Source organism: Phodopus roborovskii, unplaced genomic scaffold (assembly GCF_943737965.1).
Source record: "Phodopus roborovskii unplaced genomic scaffold, PHOROB, whole genome shotgun sequence".
Lineage (NCBI taxonomy): Eukaryota > Metazoa > Chordata > Mammalia > Rodentia > Cricetidae > Phodopus > Phodopus roborovskii.
The window spans coordinates 12,942,522-12,964,157 of NW_026126541.1; the positions used below are offsets into that span (position 1 = coordinate 12,942,522).

Consider the following 21,636-nt stretch of genomic DNA (forward strand, 5'->3'; position numbering starts at 1 on the left):
AGGCTAAAGTGGTGTTTGTAACTTTGTCATTGGGAAATGATGTCGCAGGTTAGTCACACAGGCCCTGATCGATGATGGAGGCAGCAGCAGATCAATAGATCCCATTTCCGGGGAGAATTCACCCGTGGTGACCTGCAGGGGGTCAGGTGGTTCATAAAAAGAAGGCTGGCTTGAAAGATTTAATGCTGGTCTCTCCGTTCTCCCGGTCTCCGCTTGGAGCTGTAGACTGTAATAAACTACTTTTCCTTAAAGAGATCTGGGAAGATGGCAGTGGTACAAGGGACAGAAAGGTGACCACAGATCCTCTGCGAGACGGGAAGCCAAGGGTGGGGGCGCTCTGGGCTCACTCGCCCCGAGCCTCCTCCTTCCAAAGCTATCGAGAGTTTGGGTGCTGAGCAGAGTAGCCCTTCCAGGCCACGCAGGGCTGCAGCCCCTCGCCGTCCGCCCGAGCCCCTCCCCCGGGCCGGAGCCCCTCCCCGCGCTTCCCCTTGCCGCGCTCCCCTCCCCTCCCTTCCCCTCCCTCCCTTTCCCTGCCCGCTCCGCCTCCGCCTCCTGCGCCCACAGCGTCCGCCAGCGCCGAGCCCCCAGGAGCCGGATCGCGGCCCAGGGGCGCAGCCCGCCCCTCCCCGGCGCGCTGACAGCAGGCCCGGCCCCCGCCCCGTGCCCTCGCCGGCGGGACACACCCCCAGCCCTCCTCTGCGCCGCCAGTTCCCGCCAGCCCCACCGGGCGGCAGAGAGAGCGGGCAGGCGATCGGAGCAGCGAGCTCGGCGGCGCGGGAGGGAAGGGGCGCGCGGCAGGCCCACGGGAGCCGCCTGGGGCGCACGGAGCCCCTGTGCCTTCCAGGACAGTCGCATGCCCGGGAGCCGCAGCTGTGGGCGCCGGGAGCCCGGGAGGCGAACGGCGCGTGGGGCAGGGGTGGCGCGGAGCCGCGGGGACCCGGGCAACCAGAGAAGGAGCTAGAACCCGGCCGGGATGAGAAGGTGACGCCGCCGGGGGGCGCCACTCGCTTTGTGGGGAAGATGCTCGCCTACTGCGTGCAAGATGCCACCGTGGTGGACGTGGAGAAGCGGAGGAGCCCCTCCAAGCACTATGTGAGTACCGCTCCCACCAACCCCGGTGGAGGGCTGGCCAGGGCCCGGGGTGGCCCCTCGCCTCTTCTCACTATTAAGTCCCAGAGATTCGTGACCCCCAGAGGCCGCCCTTGGATCCAGAGTCAGTTCGCAGGGCTGTGATCTCTAGGGAAACCTTTTCTGTCCTTCCTCCACTCCCGTGTCCCGGGTTTCTTTTTTTGGCATTGCAATTGGCAAGTGGCTGCCCTTGTCTGTTACAACGGTGAAGTCATGTGTCCGCCCGCCGCTTGGATGGGTGGTGGGGGACGCTTTCGTCAGCCTCTTGCGGAGCAGTTCCTTTGGGAAAGAGCATTTTCGCCGCGCTCCCTAGGGGCGCGGGGCGCTCGGCGCTCTTGCTCACTCGGCCCGGGATGCTTTTAGTTACTTTGAACGGAGACCCACGCATCGCTTTCTGCCTTCCACGTTTGCTGCTCCGCCAGCACAGGCTGGGGTCTGGGGACTGAGGAAGAGCTTTGCCCCCTGCCCCCTCCACTCTTCGATTCGAGCTTTGATTTCCTCCTTAAAACCATTGTATCCCGCGGTGTGAGGAGAACTGTGGCTTTTCCTTTTATCCCCTCTCTGGACGTGACCCTTCGCCGGGGTCATTTCCTCGTAAGTGATGCTCTGTCTCCAGACACGAGTAGGCAAATGTGGTCTGTGGTCTCCGAGGCACGGTTGACTGCCCAGTCGCCCCTCCCCCTTCCTTACCCAAACTTAATGAGAAGAGGCAACGGTTGACCGGCTGGGTTTCAGGGTGTGTGACAGTCTCCTTTCATCTCAGCCGACCCTGTCTTCCAATCCTTCACACCTTTGGAAGTAAACACCGCGTTCTTGCTGCCTGAGGATGGCTTGCTGAGCTCCTGCACTTGATAGGAGACCCACAGTCCAGTACCCAAGGCACAGAAGACATGGGGGCAGTAGGGCAGCCTCCCAGTTGCAAATTAGGCATTTAAAGGAGCATTTAGGATGCTCAAGGATGCTCATTTTAACAATTAAAACAGGCTGTTGGTTGCTGCCCTAGATAGCACGTTGGTCTCTGAAGTGCCTTTTATTTCCCTATCGGAAGGAGGCTGGGTTTGTGGTGTAATACCAGCCCGGGGCTACTCTTTCTGCCTGGATCACAGCAGACCTGAAGACAGGGTTCTCTACAATTGACTAGTGTGTGTGTGTGTGTGTTGGGGGGGGGGGGACTCAGGTCGGGAAGAAGAGTGACAGACACGGAGGTGGACCTGTGAGGACAATCCCTGACACACAGTCAGGGATCCTTTACAATCTTGTCATCTGGTGTTGAAAGGCTCAACTGCCATTACAAAAACAAAACCAAACCAAAAATTCCTTTAGGGCTTGAGGAGGTGGCTTTGGTGGCAGAGCCTTTGACCTGCAAGCTTGAGGCACTTCTATCCCCAGCCCTACAAAAGAAGAAAACTTTTTGGGTTTTCTTGGGTCAGCAGGTGGTCACCCTGCTCCAGGGTGAAGGATGATGGATTTTCCCCCCATCCTTTAGTTGGGGACCTTTCTTTCAGCAGTCAAAGTCTCTGCCCTGAGAACCCAGCAGGTGTTTTCCCAGCTCTGGATTTTACACAGAAACCAAATTTTAGCTCTGAGCAGCTGTGCCTGAGATTATAATGTACAACACACTGACAACAAACTAGCAGTAAACGGGACAAAGACACACGTCTTGGCAGCATTGAAGGGCAGGGCGGGTGGGCTACTGTTCAATCTCCTTAAAAGGCTGGCTCACCCGCTAGCAAGTAGTGCATCATTTTGGTGCACATCTTCAAAACTTTATGGGCCTCAGTTTCCCTGCTTTGCGAAAAAAAATATTTATTTTTCGAGATAGGATTTCTCTTTATAACCATCATAAAACTCACTCTGTAGACTGGTCTGGCCTGGAACTCACAGAAATCTACCTGCCTCTGCCTCCCAAGTGCTGGGATTAAAGGCGAGAGCCACTACCACCCATCGAAAAACAGTTTTTTAAAATTATTTTATATGTGTGAGTGTTTTGCATGCATGAAGTTGCTGGGATCCCCTGGATCTGTGGTTTGGATGGTTGTGAGCTGCCATGTGGGTGCTGGAGATTGAGGGAGGGTCTTCTGGAAGAGCTGCCAGCACTTGTAACTGCTGAGCCATCTCTCCAGCCCTAATTTCCTCACTTTTAAAGTGAACATAATGATAGTATTACTTCATGAGGCTGTCAGGAGAATGAAATGACATCATCCACGCGGAGTACTTATTCCAGTTCTGGGTACTAAGCCCTTGTCAGATAGTAGTAGCTAACTGTTGGTGAGAGTCTGCCTATGAAAGTTTGAAAAATAACCATTAGTGGTCTGCCTGAGGAAGGGAGTCTCGGCGCTTTAAGATTGATGACAAAGGGTACTGTGTGGACAATACAAAAGAAGTCCTGTCTACTTCCCATGGAGTGATCATTTCCTCCCTTTCTACAGACAGTGTTTCCTGGGTCATCTCCACTTCCGTGTAAGAATGGATGATGTGATGCTTGGGGTAGAGAGTGACGTCACCTGCAGATGGGATCACACAAAGTTCTAGAAAACAATGAAAGGAGTGTGTTGTGTGTTGTGGCATTGTGGAGCTGGCTGGGGCAGACAGCTCATCCCATCTGCATCCGGCGCAGCCCTTTACTTACTTACAGATGAGGGCCCGGAGAGCGGGTGGGTTACTTACAGGGTAGCTAGTCACAGCACTGATGCTAACTGGCCTCAAGCCTGTGGCGGGAGCTTTGTTCCCTGAAGGTACCCAGAGTCTGGTTGAGGTTGACAAGGAAGACAGACGCATCACTACACATTTGGGGGCACTAATGGGTAACACCAGGGGTGCCCAATGATAAAAGGAGTCCAGTAGGGCTCTGCGGCGATCACCTCCCTTTTTTACCCTTGTATAGTAGATAACCCACGCTGGAAGGGCAAATGTTCTGGATAAGGCTACTCTGGCATGCTTAGCTGGCAGAATAAGCGGCACTAAAGTCACATACGTCCTGGTAAATTCTGCACTGAAGAAGCATGTCTCCTTCCAGCCTTCTTGCACAGAGGGCGAGTGCTGAGCCTGTGCTTTGGTGACTTGCAGAGCAGAGGGTTTGTGGGTGTGCAAGTTAGCCAGGGCTTGATAACGGGGGAGGCTTGGGGCCCATGCAAGAGGAGCAGCACTGGGTCCAGGACACTGGGAATACATACAAAGGTTCTCTCAGGACACCCAGCAGAGGGTGTGCATGCTCCCACAAGGAGGGAGGAGCACAGAGGCGGGGTGCCCGGTGCTTAGGGTCTGTTTATCAAAGGCAGACAAGTAGCCTCCATCTTCCATCGTGTGCATGGTGCAGCCAGCCCTTGGCTTCCTTCCTCTGCCAGCCCCTGGCAGGGTTGGGGCTGGGAAGGGTGAGCAGCTGCTGCTGAAGTCAGCCTCCCTGCCAGGGAGCTGGACTTCTGTCCTGCTCACGAGCTGTTCCTCGGGAGACCTTAGGGACACTGGCTTTGGCCTCAGACCCTGTCTTTAAGATGGCTCTGCAGATGCCAGATGCAAGCCAGAGCCTCCTCCACTGGAGAGTCAGTCTCCTGCCAGGGGTGTGAGTTCGGAGGCACGGAATCCCTTGGACTCACAGGTGTGTACAGGTGTGCTTAGAGCCATGTGGTGGTGGAGAGGAGCTTGTTTATCCAAAGCAAAGGAGGCATTATGTCTGTTTAGATTTGGGAGGTGCCCTGTTTTCACAGTTGTTTCCTTTCCTGAGTGTTTATTTCAGGCAAATATCAGTTGTGAATGCTCAGATCCTCCACAGGACTCTAGGGAATGCTAATAACAGCCAGTGTCAGGTGCTACCTTCCATGGTGCCCAATGCTAACAGGCATGCTCCCCTGGGAGCCTGATGGTTCATTGTGTGTGGGTGCCCGTGAGTGAATATGTGTGTGTGTGTGTGTGTGTGTGTGTGTGTGCGCGCGCGCACGCGTGCGAGTTGTAAGTGCATGTGTGTGTGCCCGTGAGTGTGTGTGTGTTTGCGAGTGAGTTGTGCGTGCATGTGTGATGTGTGGTGTGGGTGCATGTGGTATGTATGTGTGTGTGCACTCCAGTGTGTGTGTTGCTTTGATCCTTATTACAGTTCCATTGACCAAAGCCTGGTGAAATTAACTAGTTGCTTGAACTCTCACTTAGCTTCAATCAGTAAACACAGGTTAGTTTACCTCCCAAGGAGAAGCCCTAAGCCAGGCTCTTCCCATCAGAGTGCTGCCAGTGGGTCCAGGCTCAGGCCTGTGTGACAGAGTGGTACAGGACAGCATTAGAGGGCCGCCTTTCTGGGAAGCTTGTCCATCGTGTGCCATGAAACTGGGGTTGACTGGTCGTGGAGGGAGAGGTTCCTGGGGGAATGGTGTCTGTCTCCAGTGACCCTGGAAGGATGAGTGAAGGCTGGGCCTATGAAAATAATGCATTCTCCCTGCATTTAGATCATCATAGATTTTGGTTTTGCTTCCTGAGTTAGCTCCAAACGCATTCATTTCTCTACTTTTCATTTTTATTCTCTAAGCCCAGAGATTATGACTCCAGCCCCCCAGGAATGAGAGGTGCAGCCCCGTTTCAGGGTCTGGAATTATGGAGGAAGTGACATTGGGCAGATTGGGGTTCTGCCTCCCGTACTTCCTAACTGTCCAGCCAGTGACTCTGGGCTCCACGTCCTTACCTGTAAGCTCACAGTACTTTGTGGAAGTTTCTCATCACCAGAGTTCATCTAGGACCCATGGGTGAAACAGAAAAAGCAAGACTAGGCCGAAAGGAGGGCCCAGCTGTTCAGAGTCTATTGGGCTGCTTGCCCCATGGAAAGCACCCAGCGTACACCACACTGGTAAACAGGGAGCAGCTGTTCAGACCTGGAGGGGACCCTGACTGGGCAGAGGGGCCAGTGATAAGTGGAGAAGAGCAAGAATGTGGGTTGGGAGAGAAGGGAGGCTGCCCCAGGTAAGGACATGGCAGGGAAGGAAGATGCTAGCCATATCAGCACCAGAGGTCAGCACTGCCTGCCCGCTCCCCATCTTCCTGCTTCTGGGAGTGCGAATCTCTTCCTCCCTCTCTCCCTACCCCCCCCCCCCACCATGTGCAAATGGGAACCTTTTCTTCTCTGTAGAGGGAAGTAACCTAGGGGTGACTCACAGGACCGATGAGGCTCCCTGTTCACGGAACATCCAACCACATCCTTCTAGACCGTTGGGGCAGGGAGCAAAGCCAGCCGTTTCTCATAGCTTCGTTCAGAGTTGAGTGTGAGGGGTTTTTGAGAGGGGCAAACCAGGGTTAGAGTCACTGTGTGTGGTGGCAGGCAGAGGGGAAGGGAAGGGAAAAATAAACCTATTTGATGTCAAGTGAGACTAGTTCCAGCTTCAGAAACATGAGCAGCAGCTATTGCTTTTTCCAAAGAGCTATTCTGGGCCAGCTGAGTTCATGGGCAGTGGGGGCTGTGAATTAGCAGGGTGCTGGGGGCACTTCTGAGTTACCATTTGCATAGCCACCCCTGGAAACTGCTTCCTAATTTCCTCAGCCTGAGTCACTGACCAGTTTCTTGGCCGGAAAAGTCTAAGGGGCAACTCTGTTCTCTTTTGCCTCCTAATTAAAGAAAATAAAACAAATAATAGAGTTATACATACAGTAGTCACACTTACTCATCTTGAGTGCTGAGAATCCAGGAAAGGGATAATGGGTTGGGGCAGAAACCTCGGGGACAGGAAGGACAAGGGGTGTGTGTGGGAAATGAGGTGGGGATTCTGGCTTTGGAAGTCCGATCTGAGTGAGGGCCAATGATGTTCTCTGCCCTTACAATTGCCAAAAATAATGGAAGCTTCCAACGGGGTGGTCAGTGTTTGGACAGGCTGATTCCCCAGAGTGCAAGTTGCCTCCTGCCTGATAGGGCTGTGGGGATGTGAGGGGCTGGCGTGCAGGTGAATGGACTAGTGGGCAGGCCACTGAGAGGCCTCAGATAACCTCAGGCAAGTTGCCATAGTAGCATCAGGCACTAAGCCCTGCTGTGCCAGAGTCCCGCACAGTAGGCAGGGTAGGAACTGACCCAAGGACATGTTAGGGCCAGGCATGGCTGCATGACTGAGGGCTTCTTGTCTGGGCTTTACAACATCAGTGTGTGTGTGTGTGTGTGCGTGCGTGCATGCATGCGTGTGTGTGTGTGTGTGTGTGTGTGTGTGTGTGTATGTGTGTGTATGTGTGTGTTTTCTTATCTTATAGGTGTAGAAATGAAAGTTACATGCTCTTAGAATAATTCTGTGGCAGGGCTGTGATTCTCACCTTGGCCTATAACAAGTTGGTCAACTGTCAATCGATTCCCCAGAAACCTGGGAACCTTGGGTTGGTGACTCAGAGTTGGTTGCAGGGGGAGGGAGATTGTCAGGAAAGTGTAAACAAGATCTGAATTCAGCCCCCAGAACCAACTAGAATGCACCAAACACTAGGGAGGGGAGACACAGGGCTTGGGTTTGCTAGTCAACTAGGCTAGCTAACTCGGGGACTTTTTGAGGACAATGATAGACTCTGTTGTAAGGGGGTGGGCTCAGCAGGTCAAGATGCCTGTCGCCAACTCTGACAGCCTAATTTTGATCCCTGGGACCCATATGGAGGAAGGGGAAAACTGATTTCCTGCAAGTTTTCTCTGACTTATACCTGAGCACATGCGCATATGTGTACACACACACACACACACACACACACAGAGGGAGGGAGAGAGAGAGAGAGAGAGAGAGCGGGAAAGAGGGAGGGAGAGATGTGTACACACACACTAAAACTAAAATGTAATTTTTAAAAAGGTGGATGGTGTCTAAGAAACAGCTCTGGAGGTTACCCCTGCCTCCCACATTCAAATGCATGAACACTCAAGTACCAGCAAGCACTCACGAAGAAAGAGAGATCGAGGGAAAGAAGGCCAACTGGCTGTAGGGTTCTCTTGCTGCCATGGACAGCACTGAGGCCCCTTTCTAGGTCTACTGTGGAGATTTTGAGTCAGCCGGACCCCAGCCCCTCTTGTTCATAGCCTTTCCTCCCAGGGACCAGACCGGCACATAAAAGTTTATTGCACCCCTGCTCTTGCGGGTGGAGAGGGCATCCTGGAGTGAGGCAGTGGTTGCTCAGTGGGGACAGGGGTGCAGGTCAGAGGCAGCAGCATTGCAGAGTAACGATCTCCCCCCACACTGTCAGGTGGCAAGGGAAAAGCAGACTTGCCCCGTAGTGCCTGGGGCCTGATTCTAAAGCACTCGTGGGAGCCCAGATAGATTGTCTCTGGGGACCCAGTGTTGGTGGGAACCACCCTTCAGAACCCAAAGTTTTATATACAGTGCTTCCTACTGCCTCTCCATTTATTTGATCTCCTACCATAAACCCATGTACCCCGTAGCCCGATTCCATAGGGGATTGTCCTAATAAATAATGATCAGAAGGACTTCCTTCTCTTTTGAAAACATTTACAATTGCTTCTTGGACAGTTTCATACGGGTAGACAGTGTATTGTGCTCAGTCTCCCTCCCTCAACCATCCTCTCCCACTTCCCTGCCAGTGTGTGCCCCCAACCCCTCTTCATGTCCTCCTTGGTTTCCCTCCGTAACTCATTGAGGGCCACACCCAAGAAGGTAGACTGTCACTTCTCCCACAGGTATCAACAACAGTCCATAGCATCTCAGCTGGAGGTGAGATCTCTCGAGCCGCCTCCCCCAGCCGTGAGGGAATGCTGACCGGGTTATCTTGTTCAGGTGTGCTACAAGTGCATAGGCCCCACACATCCCGGAGAGAGCGGTTCACAGCGCACCTCCTTACCCCTCACTGACGCTCCCAGAGCCTTGGTGGTGATGGCGGGGTGTGTAGTTTCACAAGGTGTGAAGCTGCCACCAGCGTGGCGGGGGAGGGTGTGCAGGCTCAGAGAGGCCACAGGAGTCCCTAGACACCTCGGAGGATGTAACTGCCCCAGCTGGCAGGGCAGTGGTGTCCCAGACTGGCAGGCGGATCTTTGTGAGTTCCAGGTCAGCCTGGTCTACAGAGCGAGTTCCAGGACTGGCTCCAGCTGAAGCGCTGACCTCTGAAACCTACCTTGTCCCCACAGAGACTGTCCAAATGACATGTTTCACCCCCAGAAAGACTGGATGGCCCCAAGGACCTTCACTCTGGGGCCTGGCTGCTTGCCTTCTCAAGCTGAGAGACTTTGCATGGGTCACCTTCCCTTTCCAAAAGTCCATTTGCCTACTTAGAAATGGCTGCTGCCTTTTGGGCCTGTCTCACAGAGGTGAGCTCCCCAGAATGTGTGAGGGGCACCCTGGTTTCCCAAGCCTTTATCTTAATAACTTGGCACAGGTGATATTATGACAAAAAGCGCTTCGGATGCCTGGGGACTTTCTCGGCAAGACTGTCTTGACTGACCAGCTCCTTCCTGAGAAGGTTCATGCCAGAGCTGTCCTGCGGACACTTTGGGTCCTCAGTGAAGGTGTCCTTCTGGAGCAGAGCCTGTGGGGTTGCTTTCTTATCTCCATGCTTCCCGACGTTACCTGAGGGAGGAAGTGACACCCAGGGGGTTGAGTTAGCAAAGAGGAAACAGCTGTGTTTCTGCCCCCCAACCCCCCCCCCCCCCGGCTTTCTTTGGCCTTTCGCTCACACTTCCCTTTGTCCAGTAAGGAAACCACCCTCCCCAAGCCTGGGCGGAGGTACACATGGGATGAGGCCGAGTCCTTTCCTCGGTGTGCATTGCAGGCAGCGTACGCTAAGCGAGGGATCCCTAAAACATGGGTGACCTTCAGACCTGGCGGAAATTGATCCCTCTTATCAGATCTGAGCACAGCTCCAGGGAGGAAGGGGTGGTGGTAGTGAACTTGCATCCTAGGTGGGGTAAGGAATGGCGGGGCTGTGGGCTGGGTTGGACCATTTTCCTTTATTGTGCAGTATGTAGAGGGGCACTGTCCAGTAATCTTCTCCTTCGTTGAAGGAGATCGTGACCTGGGTCACATCGCCACCACCCCCTGCACGGCTCCCACGCCTTCTGTGCCAGGCACCTCCAGGCCTCAGGTCAGCTCTCAGCCGTGTCTTTCTGACGCCGCCATCGGCCTTGGGGCCGCGGTTCAGAGAGCGGAGTTGCGTGTTTCAGCAGAGCAGTTTGTCCCTTCCCCTGGTGCCTGGGCTCATACCGTCACTGTACTTCACACACTTGGACCCTCTCCAGGGCTGCCCCAGGGGTCATGGGGACTTACGCTGCCCAACATGTGGTCCTTCTGTGGAACATGCCCCTTGTTGGGAACACTGCCTCACAGTTTGCCTACCTAGGAGTTCTGTGTGAATAGGGGTTGTCCCTGCCCTTTGAAGCAGCCCCTTTGTAAACTTTCAGGGTAGGCCCAACTCGGATCCAGCTTTACTCTGTTTCCTGGTGGCTGAAACCCAAAAAGCTATTTTAAGGGACTTGCCTGTGTGGGAGAATTTCTCTGTGACAGCAGAGGAGGGGGCCTAGCTGCCTGGCACAGGGCTGGCTGTGAGGTTCGGAGAGGGAAGCTCCCCTGAATTTCACCTCCCATGCAGGGGCCGCTGATGTGCCTTCAACACGGAGACTGGCTCTGGCAGGGGACACCAGCTGGGACACCAGCTCATACTGGTGTCATCAGGGCCTGCCGAGATGGCTGCCCAGAGGTTTCTGCTAATTTAACCTCGTTGGGCTGGCCTACCAATCCTTCTCACACGTAGTTAAAGTCTGCTCTAGAACAATGTCTGAGCTTTGATTTCAAGCCGGGATTAATTATTTACATTAGTCATCTCATCGGCAACTAAGCACAACAGCTTCATTTCCCGCTGTGGTTTCTGAGGGTGGTAGCTCCCAGGCCTGGGAAGTGGGCGCACAGAGTCAAGAGAAAATATACAGAGGAGCCCCTACCAAGTGCAGCCAACGGGCTAGGGGTTCTTCGGTCCAGGAGGCCCTGGCCATTGCTGACACATGCGGCATCTTGCTTCTGTCCCTGGTAGGTAGGTGGTGGCAGTCACAGTTTAGATCCAGATCTCTGCAGTAATAGAGAAATGACTTTTCTTTTGTGTACCAGAGAGCTGGTGGAGTGCCCTGGACAGTGGGCTGCTACAGAGAGTGTCGCCACCCCCCCATGCCCCATCGAGTGTCGCCACCCCCCTATGCCCCGTCGCTAGGCTGGAAGCGTTCACAGCAGTGTCAAGACCAGCAGCGTGTGGCCTTTCTCATCGCTCTCTGCACACGTTTTACTCTGGTCCTGGTGGCGTCCTGGCCTCATAAAGAGTGGCATGATGAGGAAAGGAATGTCCTGCAGTGGGTGTCCCATGGCTTTGAAGATGCCCCCTCTGATAGTTTCCTAGGGAGCCAGAAACTGAGGAACTGTTCCGAGATCATGGATGACACTGTGGCTCACCTGTCCCCTCTGACCTCCCCTGAACCCCTCCACTAACATAGTGTGGTTACACCTGGCAGGTGACATAAACTTCAAAGCAGTTCACATTTTTATTTATGGTCCAGAGCCACTTTTGAGCGAGCCCAGCTGCCCTGGTGCTCTTTGTCCTCTCTTTAGAGATGATTGCTATCGTGGCGTTGTGATTGGGATCAGGGGACAGTTTAAGTCCCTGGCTCTTTCATCCCGATGCTTGCTCAGGTAAATCTAGGCCACGGGAGCCAGAGTGACCTCCAGAGTGTCGGGTGGCAGCAGAGAGAAGTAGAGGACAAGAGAATGTGGGTAGGGCATTGACGACCTCTGCCACGCCGGCTGGGGCTTGGCCTTGGGAGAAATCATGGGCTGTGGACCTGGACTCTGGCTTGTTTCATTTGTTTTCCTTTCTTCAACTCCATGGGCCTCTGTCAAAAAACGATTTAAAAAATCCGTAATACCTAACTCATATAGTTGTGACTCTGTGTCAGTAGTTTTCAAGCTTCCTAACGTCATAACCCTTTAGTACAATTCTTCATGCTGTGGTGACCCCCAGCCATGAAATTATTTTCATTGCTACTTCATAACTGTAATTTTGCTACAGTTATAAATCATAACGTAAATATCTGGCATGCAGGCAATATGAAAGGTCACTTGTCTCCCATGGGGTAGTGACGCACAGGCTGAGAACCACTCACCATCTATCTACATGGCGATCAGATGTTCAATAGGTATCTTGTTGCTATTTCCATCATTATCATGCCTCATGATGTTGTTCAGTTTTTGTTACTTCTGGAAGCTTCCCTGACCTCGCATCTTAAAATATTTCCTATGAGGTTTAGTTTTTTTGAATGGTCTTACGTTGTCCTGCTTTCTTCAAGCAGCTGACTTTCTCAAAGTCCCTCCTTGTCTTGTTCAGTATTTGGATGGTTGCTCCAGGCACTGTGAGCACGGGCAGGGTGGGCGGGAAGCCTTGCCCTGTGCAGCTGATACTCTGGTAGAAGGGAAACAATGTATAAACCAAATAGATAAAAATATGACAAGTTAATTAGACGGAATAACTACTGCAGAGAAAAGTAGAGTAAGGCATGCTGGGAAGTCTGGCATTGGAGGGGAGGTGCTGTGCTACTGTATAGAAGGTGTCAGGGATGGCCCTCCGTGGGGGTGACTTTAGAGGGGGACAGGGATGGCCCTCAGCTTGAAAGTTGAGGCAGTGGGGCTTGTGGGTATTGGAGAGAGAGTAGTTAGTTGATGGGGATGGACCACCAAGTGCTAAAGCCCTGGGTGCAAGTACAGCTGCCCTCTCCAAGGAAGAGGCTGGCGTTCAGCGTGGTCTGAGAGGACAGGATAGAGCCTCAGTCCCTCCCATCCTGAGGGTGGTGGACTCTGCTCCGCCGTGGGGGCTTCCCGATGACTTGCTGAAGGCTCAGTCTGACCAGCCACTACTGGGGTTTGATCTTGACCTTCTGGGCAGACAGTCTCCATCAGCAGTGACGTGGGTAGGAACCCCAGGGCCCCCCAAGTGTTGCACTCTTAAACCTACTGTGCGTGAGGTGCTCCAAGGAAGGCCAGGAGAGCAGGGTTGTTGACGTAGGAGCTACCACAGCAGTCTGGCGTCTTTCACAGACCTCTCAACCCTGTAGAGGCTCAGGTCACCTTGGGCCCTGGACCAGTGTGGCGAACCTGTGGACGGAGGCTTCGCCCTATGGAAATCTTTCCTCTCAGCCCACTTTTATTTTACCGCAGCTGCGGAAGCTGCTTGTTTGGATGTCAAAATAAATACACATCCCTCCCAGTGTAGTTGTCAGTGATGCGAAGATCAGCCCACAAAACATCCATACTCCTAAGGGCAGATAGAATTATAACCCAAGAACCAGGTACCTCTGTTAATCCACTCCATTATGAATTAACCCGAGAACCTAAATACTAGGTGTCCCCCAGGGCGCTAAAGAATGGACGTAACAGCACCAATGACAGCCCTGTGAGAAAAGACCAGCACGGTCCCCCCTGTGCTGCCAAGGGACCAGAGGCAAGGACAGATTGATTTACCAAGGGCCACGGCCGGGAAGAGGTCCAGCGAGGAGGACTGGGGCCTTGCTCCCTAGCCTTCTGGAGAATCCTGCTAGTCAGGCGTTTCTACACACCCCACTACTCACAGGCCTCCTAAAGTAGCTGTGTAGATCTCTCCTTGAAAGAGGGGTGTTATAAGCCTCAGGGGAAAAGGACAAACCCAGCCCCTCTCTCCCCTAGACAGGAAAAACCCATTTGTTATGGGGATGTCACACTGCAGGGGGTGGCTTTGTTGTGTGAGGTTGTCTTCCTGGGCCATTTACAAGTCAGGGTGGGGACCCTGTTGGTGGAGGCCCATTCAGGGTGTCTAGCAAGAGACTTTTGACACCAAGGTCTGAGGAGGAAGGCCAGCAGGTGGCTGGGGCACCGCTTTCCTTGCGAGAGGGCAGCTGACACCCTGCCCTGCTCAGCTAACCAAACAGGCCTTAACTAGTCCTTGGGCTCCAAAATAAGCATCAGCTGTCACAGTTGTTGGCTCCACCATCGCTAAGGCCAGTCCGTCAACTGCCTTGGGCCCTTGCCTTGCCTCCTTCGGCTTCGGTACCATTGGGTTTGGAGCAGTTAGTTAGCCTTGCACTGTGGCCGGCCCTCTCCCAGGCCAGATCGCCACTCACTGGCACCACAGCCTTCTGTCCTAGGATGAGGCCAGCATGCATAGGCTCCAGTCTGGTATCCACTCAGCTCTAGTTTCTGGCCACTTACTTACCTGCTGACCTGGAACAGATAGTGTAACGAGCCTCAGCTTCCTTTGTAAAAGCAGCTAATGAAACCTCTGTCACAGGATGCCATGCCACAGTGCAAGTCACACACACACACACACACACACACACACACTCACACACACACACACACATACACACACACACACACTCCAGCTTTCGTTCTATAACAGAAGGCTGCGTGGTTCCTTCTTTGACACCTGAGGGTGCTGCTCTGTGATAGACCGTGTGTGTGTGTGTGTGTGTGTGTGTGTGTGTGTGTGTGTGTGTGTGACACTGTGTTCCTGAGAGAAATTGAGAGAAATAGGGAATAGGAATTTATGGCTTTGGACCCAGACTGCCAGCTGACAGCTCCATCATTTCCACTGTGTAGTCTTGGGGAAGGCCCTTACTCATTCTGTGTCTCACTTCCCTGTTCTTCAAAAGGGGCTGGGACAGAACCTCTGGCATGGCAGTTCTGGGAAGACAGGAAGAAAGGGCTAAGGTGTGGTCCAGCCATCTTCACGGAGACACAGCAGGTGGAAGTCCTTGGGCCTGATGGGGCTATATTTAGAACACTCGAGAGGGTCACATGGTGTCTGTGGAACCCGGGGTATGTTCTAGTGGGGGGGGGGTGACCTGCAGATGAGGTGCCAGCCTTCCTAGCTGTGTGACTGTGAGTTGCCGCTTTACCTTGTCCACCCTGGTTTCCTCAGATAAATGTTGGCAGGGCCTTCCCTGTGGGTTTGCTCTGAGAATCGCTGACACCATGAAAGTATGCGGGAGGCTCTGAGTGATAACCACGGGAAGGCGTGAGGAGGGGTCTACTTGTCAGGTAGGGTTAACACGGATGGATAGACGTGACCAGAGAAGGTGATAGTGTGTTGTCAACCCCCCCCCATGTTCTTGCAGGTGATGGGGGAGGGGAGGGGAGTTAGTGAGCCTTTCAATCGTCCACAGCTTAGGGTCTGAACCCAACTAAGGCAGCAAGTTGTGAGTGAGGACCGAAAACCTCTGAGCCTAGAGTCCCTGGGCTAGACTGTCTTTTGTGTGGTGTCTGGCCTTCTAGCGTATCATGCTAGAGGAAAAGAACATGGTTTATACAGGTCTTTTGCTGTTGGGAGGCAGTTTCTGGGGTGAGTCAGAATGTACTAAGTGGGAAAGATTTGATACGGCATTTCCGGGGCTCGTCAGGGATGGATGTAGCCAGTGCAGGCAGGAGCTGTACAACTGGGGACTCTGACAGCCAAAAAGCCCGAGACGGTAGAAATCCAGTCCACTGACCATAGTCAGCCGGGGGACAGTGTAAGGAAGGTAGTGAAGGCCAAGGCTGCTGGGTCTGTGTCCATGCCGAGACATACTGTAGCTCGAGACTGATGTTGGGGTTCAAACTTCAAGCGGAATATCCGAAAAGCAAGCAGCTGGCCCCTAGCTCTCACCTCTGGCTCAGGCGGAAGGGACTGATCCACACACGAGCTCGTCACCAAGCCTCAAACTGCCGTTTCTCCTCAGTGTGGCTGGAGAATGAATGCCACCTACTCAATACCGAAGCTCCTGCTTCTATCTTTTATACCTAGTGCTTGGATTAAAGACGTGTGATCTGTCATTCTTTTAGACTGATTCAGTCTTGTGTAGCTCTGGGTGGCCTTGGGCTCACAGAGATCTGTCTATCTCTTAATCCTGATTCCTAGGATTAAGATGTGTACCACCACCTCCTAGCTTCTGACTACTTTGATTAAAGGTATACGCCTGGCTTTTATGGCTTGTGGCTGACTTTGCTTTCTGAGTCCTCAGAAAAGCTTTAATAAATCATAAATAATATATCACTACAACATACATGAAGGAGACACTGTGCATTTGTTGTGAAATTCGTGTATGCAAAATGGGGAATAAGTTAGATGTCATTGAATGTTAAACTTCCTGGGACAGTGTTTGACCTGATAGGAAAACAGGTTCTTACAAAAAAAAAAAAAAAAAGCCTTTTCAAGAAAGTAAAAGAGGAGTGTGTGTGCATGTGTGTATGTGTGAGTGTGTGTATACGTGTGTGCATGTGAGTGTGAGTTGCATGTGCGTGAGAGTGTGTGCGTGCGTGTGTATGGGTGTGAGTGTGTGTGCGTGAGTATGAGTGTGTGAGTGTGTGTGAGTGTACATGCATTTGCATGTTTAGTTTGAGTGTGAAGCGGTACACGTGTGTTGGGTGATGGGTGTGTGTACATATTGGTGTGTATCCATGTTTGTGTCCTTATGTGTAATGAAAGCTCTTGGGCTGTACTGTCCATAGACCTGTTCCTACGGGCATCTTTTCTCTCTCAAAGCTCCCTGTAGTGGGGCTAAGGGTCCAACAGGGCTCAGAGGTTTGCCAGTTCCTTCTCTGCAACTCCTCATTGTGCTAGGCAGGGTTACACTGACCTCACTTAACTGCCCTGGGCTGGTCAGAAAGCCGAGGGTCAGGAAGCTAATGTCAGTCATTCGGGGTAATGCAATTAGTAGGTACAAGAGGGGGACTGGACCAGCCTTCACTCTGGTTTTGTCCCTTGCCCAGAAGAGGGTCCCTTTTTTTTGCCTAAGACATCAGACCTGGACGTGTGTTTTCTAGCTGAATCAGGAAATCAGTCTGACCCCAGAGCTGTGAGGAAGCAAGGGAAGACCTGGAGAGTAGCAAGACAAGCCTGAGGAAGCCCAAGGAAAGGCATAGTCCGTCTCAGTGGGGATTCTTGGAGGAAATGGAAGATGATGTTTGGTTAGTGTGAATTCTGGGCAGGCGGGAGTGGGGTCTCTGAGGTGGCCATGCTCTTCCTCCTGTGAGAACTCTGGATAGAGTAGGAGAGGATCCCATAAAAGCTGCAGGCCCAGGTGAGGCTCAGCCCAGGCATTCCAGGACTCAGGTGGCCTGCTGAGGGTCTTTGAGCAGCCAGTACTATTGATGCCAAACAACTCCTTGGAAGAAGCTGACAGTCCATGCTTGGGTCCCCAGTACTTTTCAAAGGTCACTTCTGCTTGCATTAGCCGAGGCTAGCTCTGGGAAGCAGGGGACTCACCCATGACAATGTGAACAGTACACTTTTCAAAGGTCAACCTGTGATGAGAGGCCAGTCTGGGCACAGTCAGTGTGTATGTTGGAACATGTTGAGCCTTGTGTTGAGTCAGTTTAGGTTGGGGTTTGGTGGCCTAGTGTCCTGGTTATGATTGGCATGGCTTTCAAAGTGAGAGCCCATAACCAGCCATGTGATTTAGGGCAAATTGTTTAATCCCCCTGAATATCAGTTTCTAAAATGGGGCTAAAAGCACAGGCCCAGCCAGTGCACACCTTTAATCCCAGCACTCAGGAGGTAGAGGAAGGCAGATCTCTGAGTCCAGGCCAACCTGCTCTACAAAGTGAGTTCCAGGACAGATAGTGCTATACTGAAGAACGCAGGCCCATAGATAGAGTTGGAGGGTGGCCTAGAAATGTTATCAACGGTAGCCTGGCGGGTGTGATGGTGCATGGCAGGGAAGACAGGGCCAGAAGTTCGTGGCCAGCCTTAGCTGCCTGGAATATGGGAGACTGTACCTTTTAGTGTATTTGTCAACATGACATGGTAAGGGTCACCTGGGAAGAGGGAATCTTAATTGAACAAGTACTTCCTATGTCAGATTGGCCTGTAGGCAGGTCTGTGGGAGCGTTTTCTTGGTTATTGACACATGTGGAAGAGTCAAGTACCACATGTGGGTGGTATTAACCCTGGGCAGATAGTTCCAAGTTGTCTAAAAAAGCAAGTTAGCCACGGTGGTGGTACATACCTAATCCCAGCACTTGGGAGATGGAGGTCTACAGAGTGAGTTCCAGTATAGCCAAGGCAAAACAAAGAAACCCCGCCTCAAGGCAGTAAACAGTGTCGTGCCCCCCCCCCCCCCCCCCCCCCGCTTTGCTTTTCAAGACAGGGTTTCTCTATAGCTTTGGAGCCTATTCTGAAACTCGCTCTGTATACCAGGCTGGCCTTGAACTCACAGAGATCCACCTGTCTCTTCCTCCTGCCTGAAGTACAAAAGCCTTCCCCTCATAGTGGACAGTAAGCTGTAGAATGAAATAAGTTCTTTCCCCACCAAGTTGTTTTTGGTTATGGTCTTTATCTCAGCACTGGAACCCAAGGAGTATACCATGTCTCTAAAAACTGAGCACTCAGGAGGGAGAGGCAGCCACGTCTCTGTAAGTTCGAGGGCAGCCTGGGGAGAGAACAAATCAGTGGCAGAGCACAGTAGGCAGGAGGTGCTGGTGTCCTCACTGAACTGTGACCATGGCAAAGGCTAGCCCATGTCAATGAGATTAACTACCCCCACCCTACCCCAGCTTTGAGACCAGCTTTCTTGAGATACAATTCCTATAATGCATAACAGGCCTGTGAAATCTGTACAGTTCAATGGTTTATAATGGTCACAGTGTTACATAACTGCACTGTGATAATCAGTTGCAGAATATGTCATCTCACACACACACACACACACACACACGCACACACACGTGCACACACACACACACACACACACACACACACACACACACACACACGCACGCCATTGGTCTCCAGTCCCTGGCAACGGTTAACACACTCTCTGTCTCTGGACTGGTATCTTCTAGACATCACATATGAATACAGCCATCTGTCATGTGGTCTTTAATGACTGGCTTTCATTAGGAAACACTTTCATTCATGCCACCTCTTCAGATGGCTTGTGGGGGAGGGGGGTTGCGTGGTTCATTCCTTGGGGCAAAGATCTTAGAGATGACTCTAGTAGGGCCCAGGCCTTGGTTGTGAGGGCAGGCTACACCGGGAGCTAGCGCTCCCTACCCTGTGAAACATTGCCTCTTCCTCAGCCTGCACACTAAAGCTTGGGTCTCTCTGAAGAGCAGGTCCTGCTTTGCAATTTATTCCCAGTACTTCCTCTGACCCAGTCGGAGCTGGCGGTGGGGAGGGGTGGAAACTGTACAAAGCCTCCACTGATCTGTCCCCCCAGGGACCTTCTTTCCGGTGGGGGGTGGGGAAAGAGACAGACAAGCATCTTTATTTGTTTTTTAACAGTGCCCAGCTTCCCCACACCCGTTTCCTAAGTTCTGGTCAAAGTCCCCATGTTTTGGTTGGACTCTCTTCCCTTGAGACGCAGGATTATGGGACATGGGACTTCTCTCTTGGGGCAGCTGATGGGGAAGTCCACAAGTGCTTTGGGTTTCTCCAGTGTGAAGTTGGGCTGTTTGTTTTTCCTCTAGTTGGAGCTGGGCCAGCACAACTCTGGCATATCCTTTAGGAGGCATTTGGCTGTGTGAACACAAAACTGGCAGAACCTCCTTCAGCATATGGAACCTCCGTATCTTGCTCGCCTTTTAAGTGCTGCGGTTGTACAAGTGGTCCTGGGATCTCTGGGGAGCACTGGGGCTTGCCTGCTCGGATCCTGGCCCAGCTTAGTGCCTGACTTGGGAGTAGAACCTAGCATTGAAGTTCTGATCATGGAGTTGCCAGGAGACTCTGCCCTGCCCTCTCCACTGCACTCTGCCCCATTTCATACCCCTCCCCCATTCTAGGTGATTTAGCAGCCTAGCTTCTTCAGGACACAGGTGTAGACATGGGCAAGCACCTTTTAGTTACAGTCTCTCTCTCTCTCTCTCTCTCTCTCTCTCTCTCTCTCTCTCTCTCTCTCTCTCTGCTAAGCCGTTTTCACTGTCTGGAATGTGTGCTTTAACTGCCCTGTCCCTTTAGGACACCATTCCAATGTCTCTTCCAGAGTCCTTTGAGGTATTCCCGCACATATGTGAGGTGTTTGTACCGGGCACCATAAGAAGAGAGGACGGACAGGGTCCTGCACTTAAGCCCCAGGCTAATGGACACAGAGTTCTTCTAGGACAAGGGCTTTGCTAACCCTTGAGCAGAACACTTGTCAATATTTGCTGACCCTGCCTGACGCATGGGCCTGCCTGCCTATGTGCTTGCTGGTCACATGCTGGGTTTTCCAACATCAGGTGCAGCTAGAAAAATTAATCTTGTTTTACAGGTTTTTTTTCTTCATATTATGGTTATTGCAGAGCCCTCAGCCTTTATATTTTCCCCTTTGACCTGATCCTTTCTCCTCCTGCCTCCCTCTTCGGTGTCTGTGCTGATTTGTTTACTCTAAACCCATGTATCCCTAGAAAACAGGCTATATGGTTTCCTAGGTGGTGTTGTAGGAGTCATTCCGTTTGGTCACTTCCTGTTTTACCTGATGCTATGGCTGTAAGATCTTTTTGCACATTCTTGCATCTGTTTCCTTGCTTTTGACCACTTTACAGCATTCTGTGCCCATATGTACCACATTTTACGTACGCTCCCCTTGATGGACACTTGGGTTGCCTCCAAGGCTCTCTAATGCAAATAGTATGGTGGCAAGCATCCATGCACTGTGTAGCCTGGGCAACTCCACAGATTTCCCTAGAATGTAGACCTAGGGGTAGGATTACTACCAAATGACTCCGTTCAGTACTGCCACGGAGCCTTACAGATGGCTGCACCAGTTTATCCGTAAGGCTTCCCACCTTGCTATCTGCTCACCCCACTTGGTAACTACCCAAAGCCCCTCCAGACTGTTGGCGGTCCTCCCCATAAGCCAATCCTCCCTCCGATGGATGAGATAGGAAAGTCTAATCCCTTCCTCTCGTTCCTTGCTGGCCCATCTCCCTTGCCTGCAATGAAAGTCCTTTTTATAATTTTCCACCCAGGTCTCACTAATGGGGCCAGAAACCTAAACCCTTCCATTATCTGAAGGACACAGCCAGGTTTTCAAAACTAAACCTCCTTTGTTTTCTCCCTTCATCTGAACTAAGCCCTTCTTATCTCCGCCATGCCTGGGAGCCTCTCTGGCCATTTCTGTAGCTCCCAGGAAAGGGCCTGAGAGGTGCTGTTCCACTGGCTTTGCAGGGGTGAGGGTAGGACTCCAGCCCTCCCGATAGACAGTGCCGCCACCTAGGAAGCCAGCTTTGACATTTAGCACTCTTCCAGTGTGGTCTTGCTTGCAGGTGGAAATCAATGGGGTTTATTTGCTGGGAATAACTACAGGAAAAAAGAATGCTGCTAATGTACCCAGATTTCTGGCCTGGACCAGAGTCTGTCATAACTGTTCTGTCTGATATTGGTGAAATCGACTATTATTGGTCTCTTCTTTTTTTGTCCTTGCTTTTATTTTCTTTTATTATTTTAAACTATTTTTATGTTTATTTTTGAAAGATTTATTTTATGTGTAGGAGTGTTTTGCCTACATGTATGTTTGTGCACTCTGTGCATGCCTGGAGCCCCTGGAGGCCAGAAGAGGGTATTGGATCCTTTGGACCTGAAATTAGAGATGGCTGTGAGCTATCAGGT

General features: G+C 52.1%; 1 protein-coding gene across 4 annotated transcripts in view; it reads left to right on the plus strand.

Annotated features, from left to right (window-relative positions):
- The first annotated feature begins 781 nt into the window (after positions 1 to 781).
- The window catches only part of Sh3pxd2a (SH3 and PX domains 2A), a 198,410-nt gene continuing 177,555 nt past the window's right edge, over positions 782 to 21,636 (plus strand). For all 4 annotated transcript variants that reach the window (XM_051200090.1, XM_051200092.1, XM_051200091.1 and 1 more), the window contains exon 1: positions 782 to 1,092. In XM_051200090.1, coding sequence (XP_051056047.1) covers positions 1,021 to 1,092 — 72 coding nt within the window. In that variant the 5' untranslated portion in view covers positions 782 to 1,020. The remainder of the gene's footprint in view (positions 1,093 to 21,636) is intronic.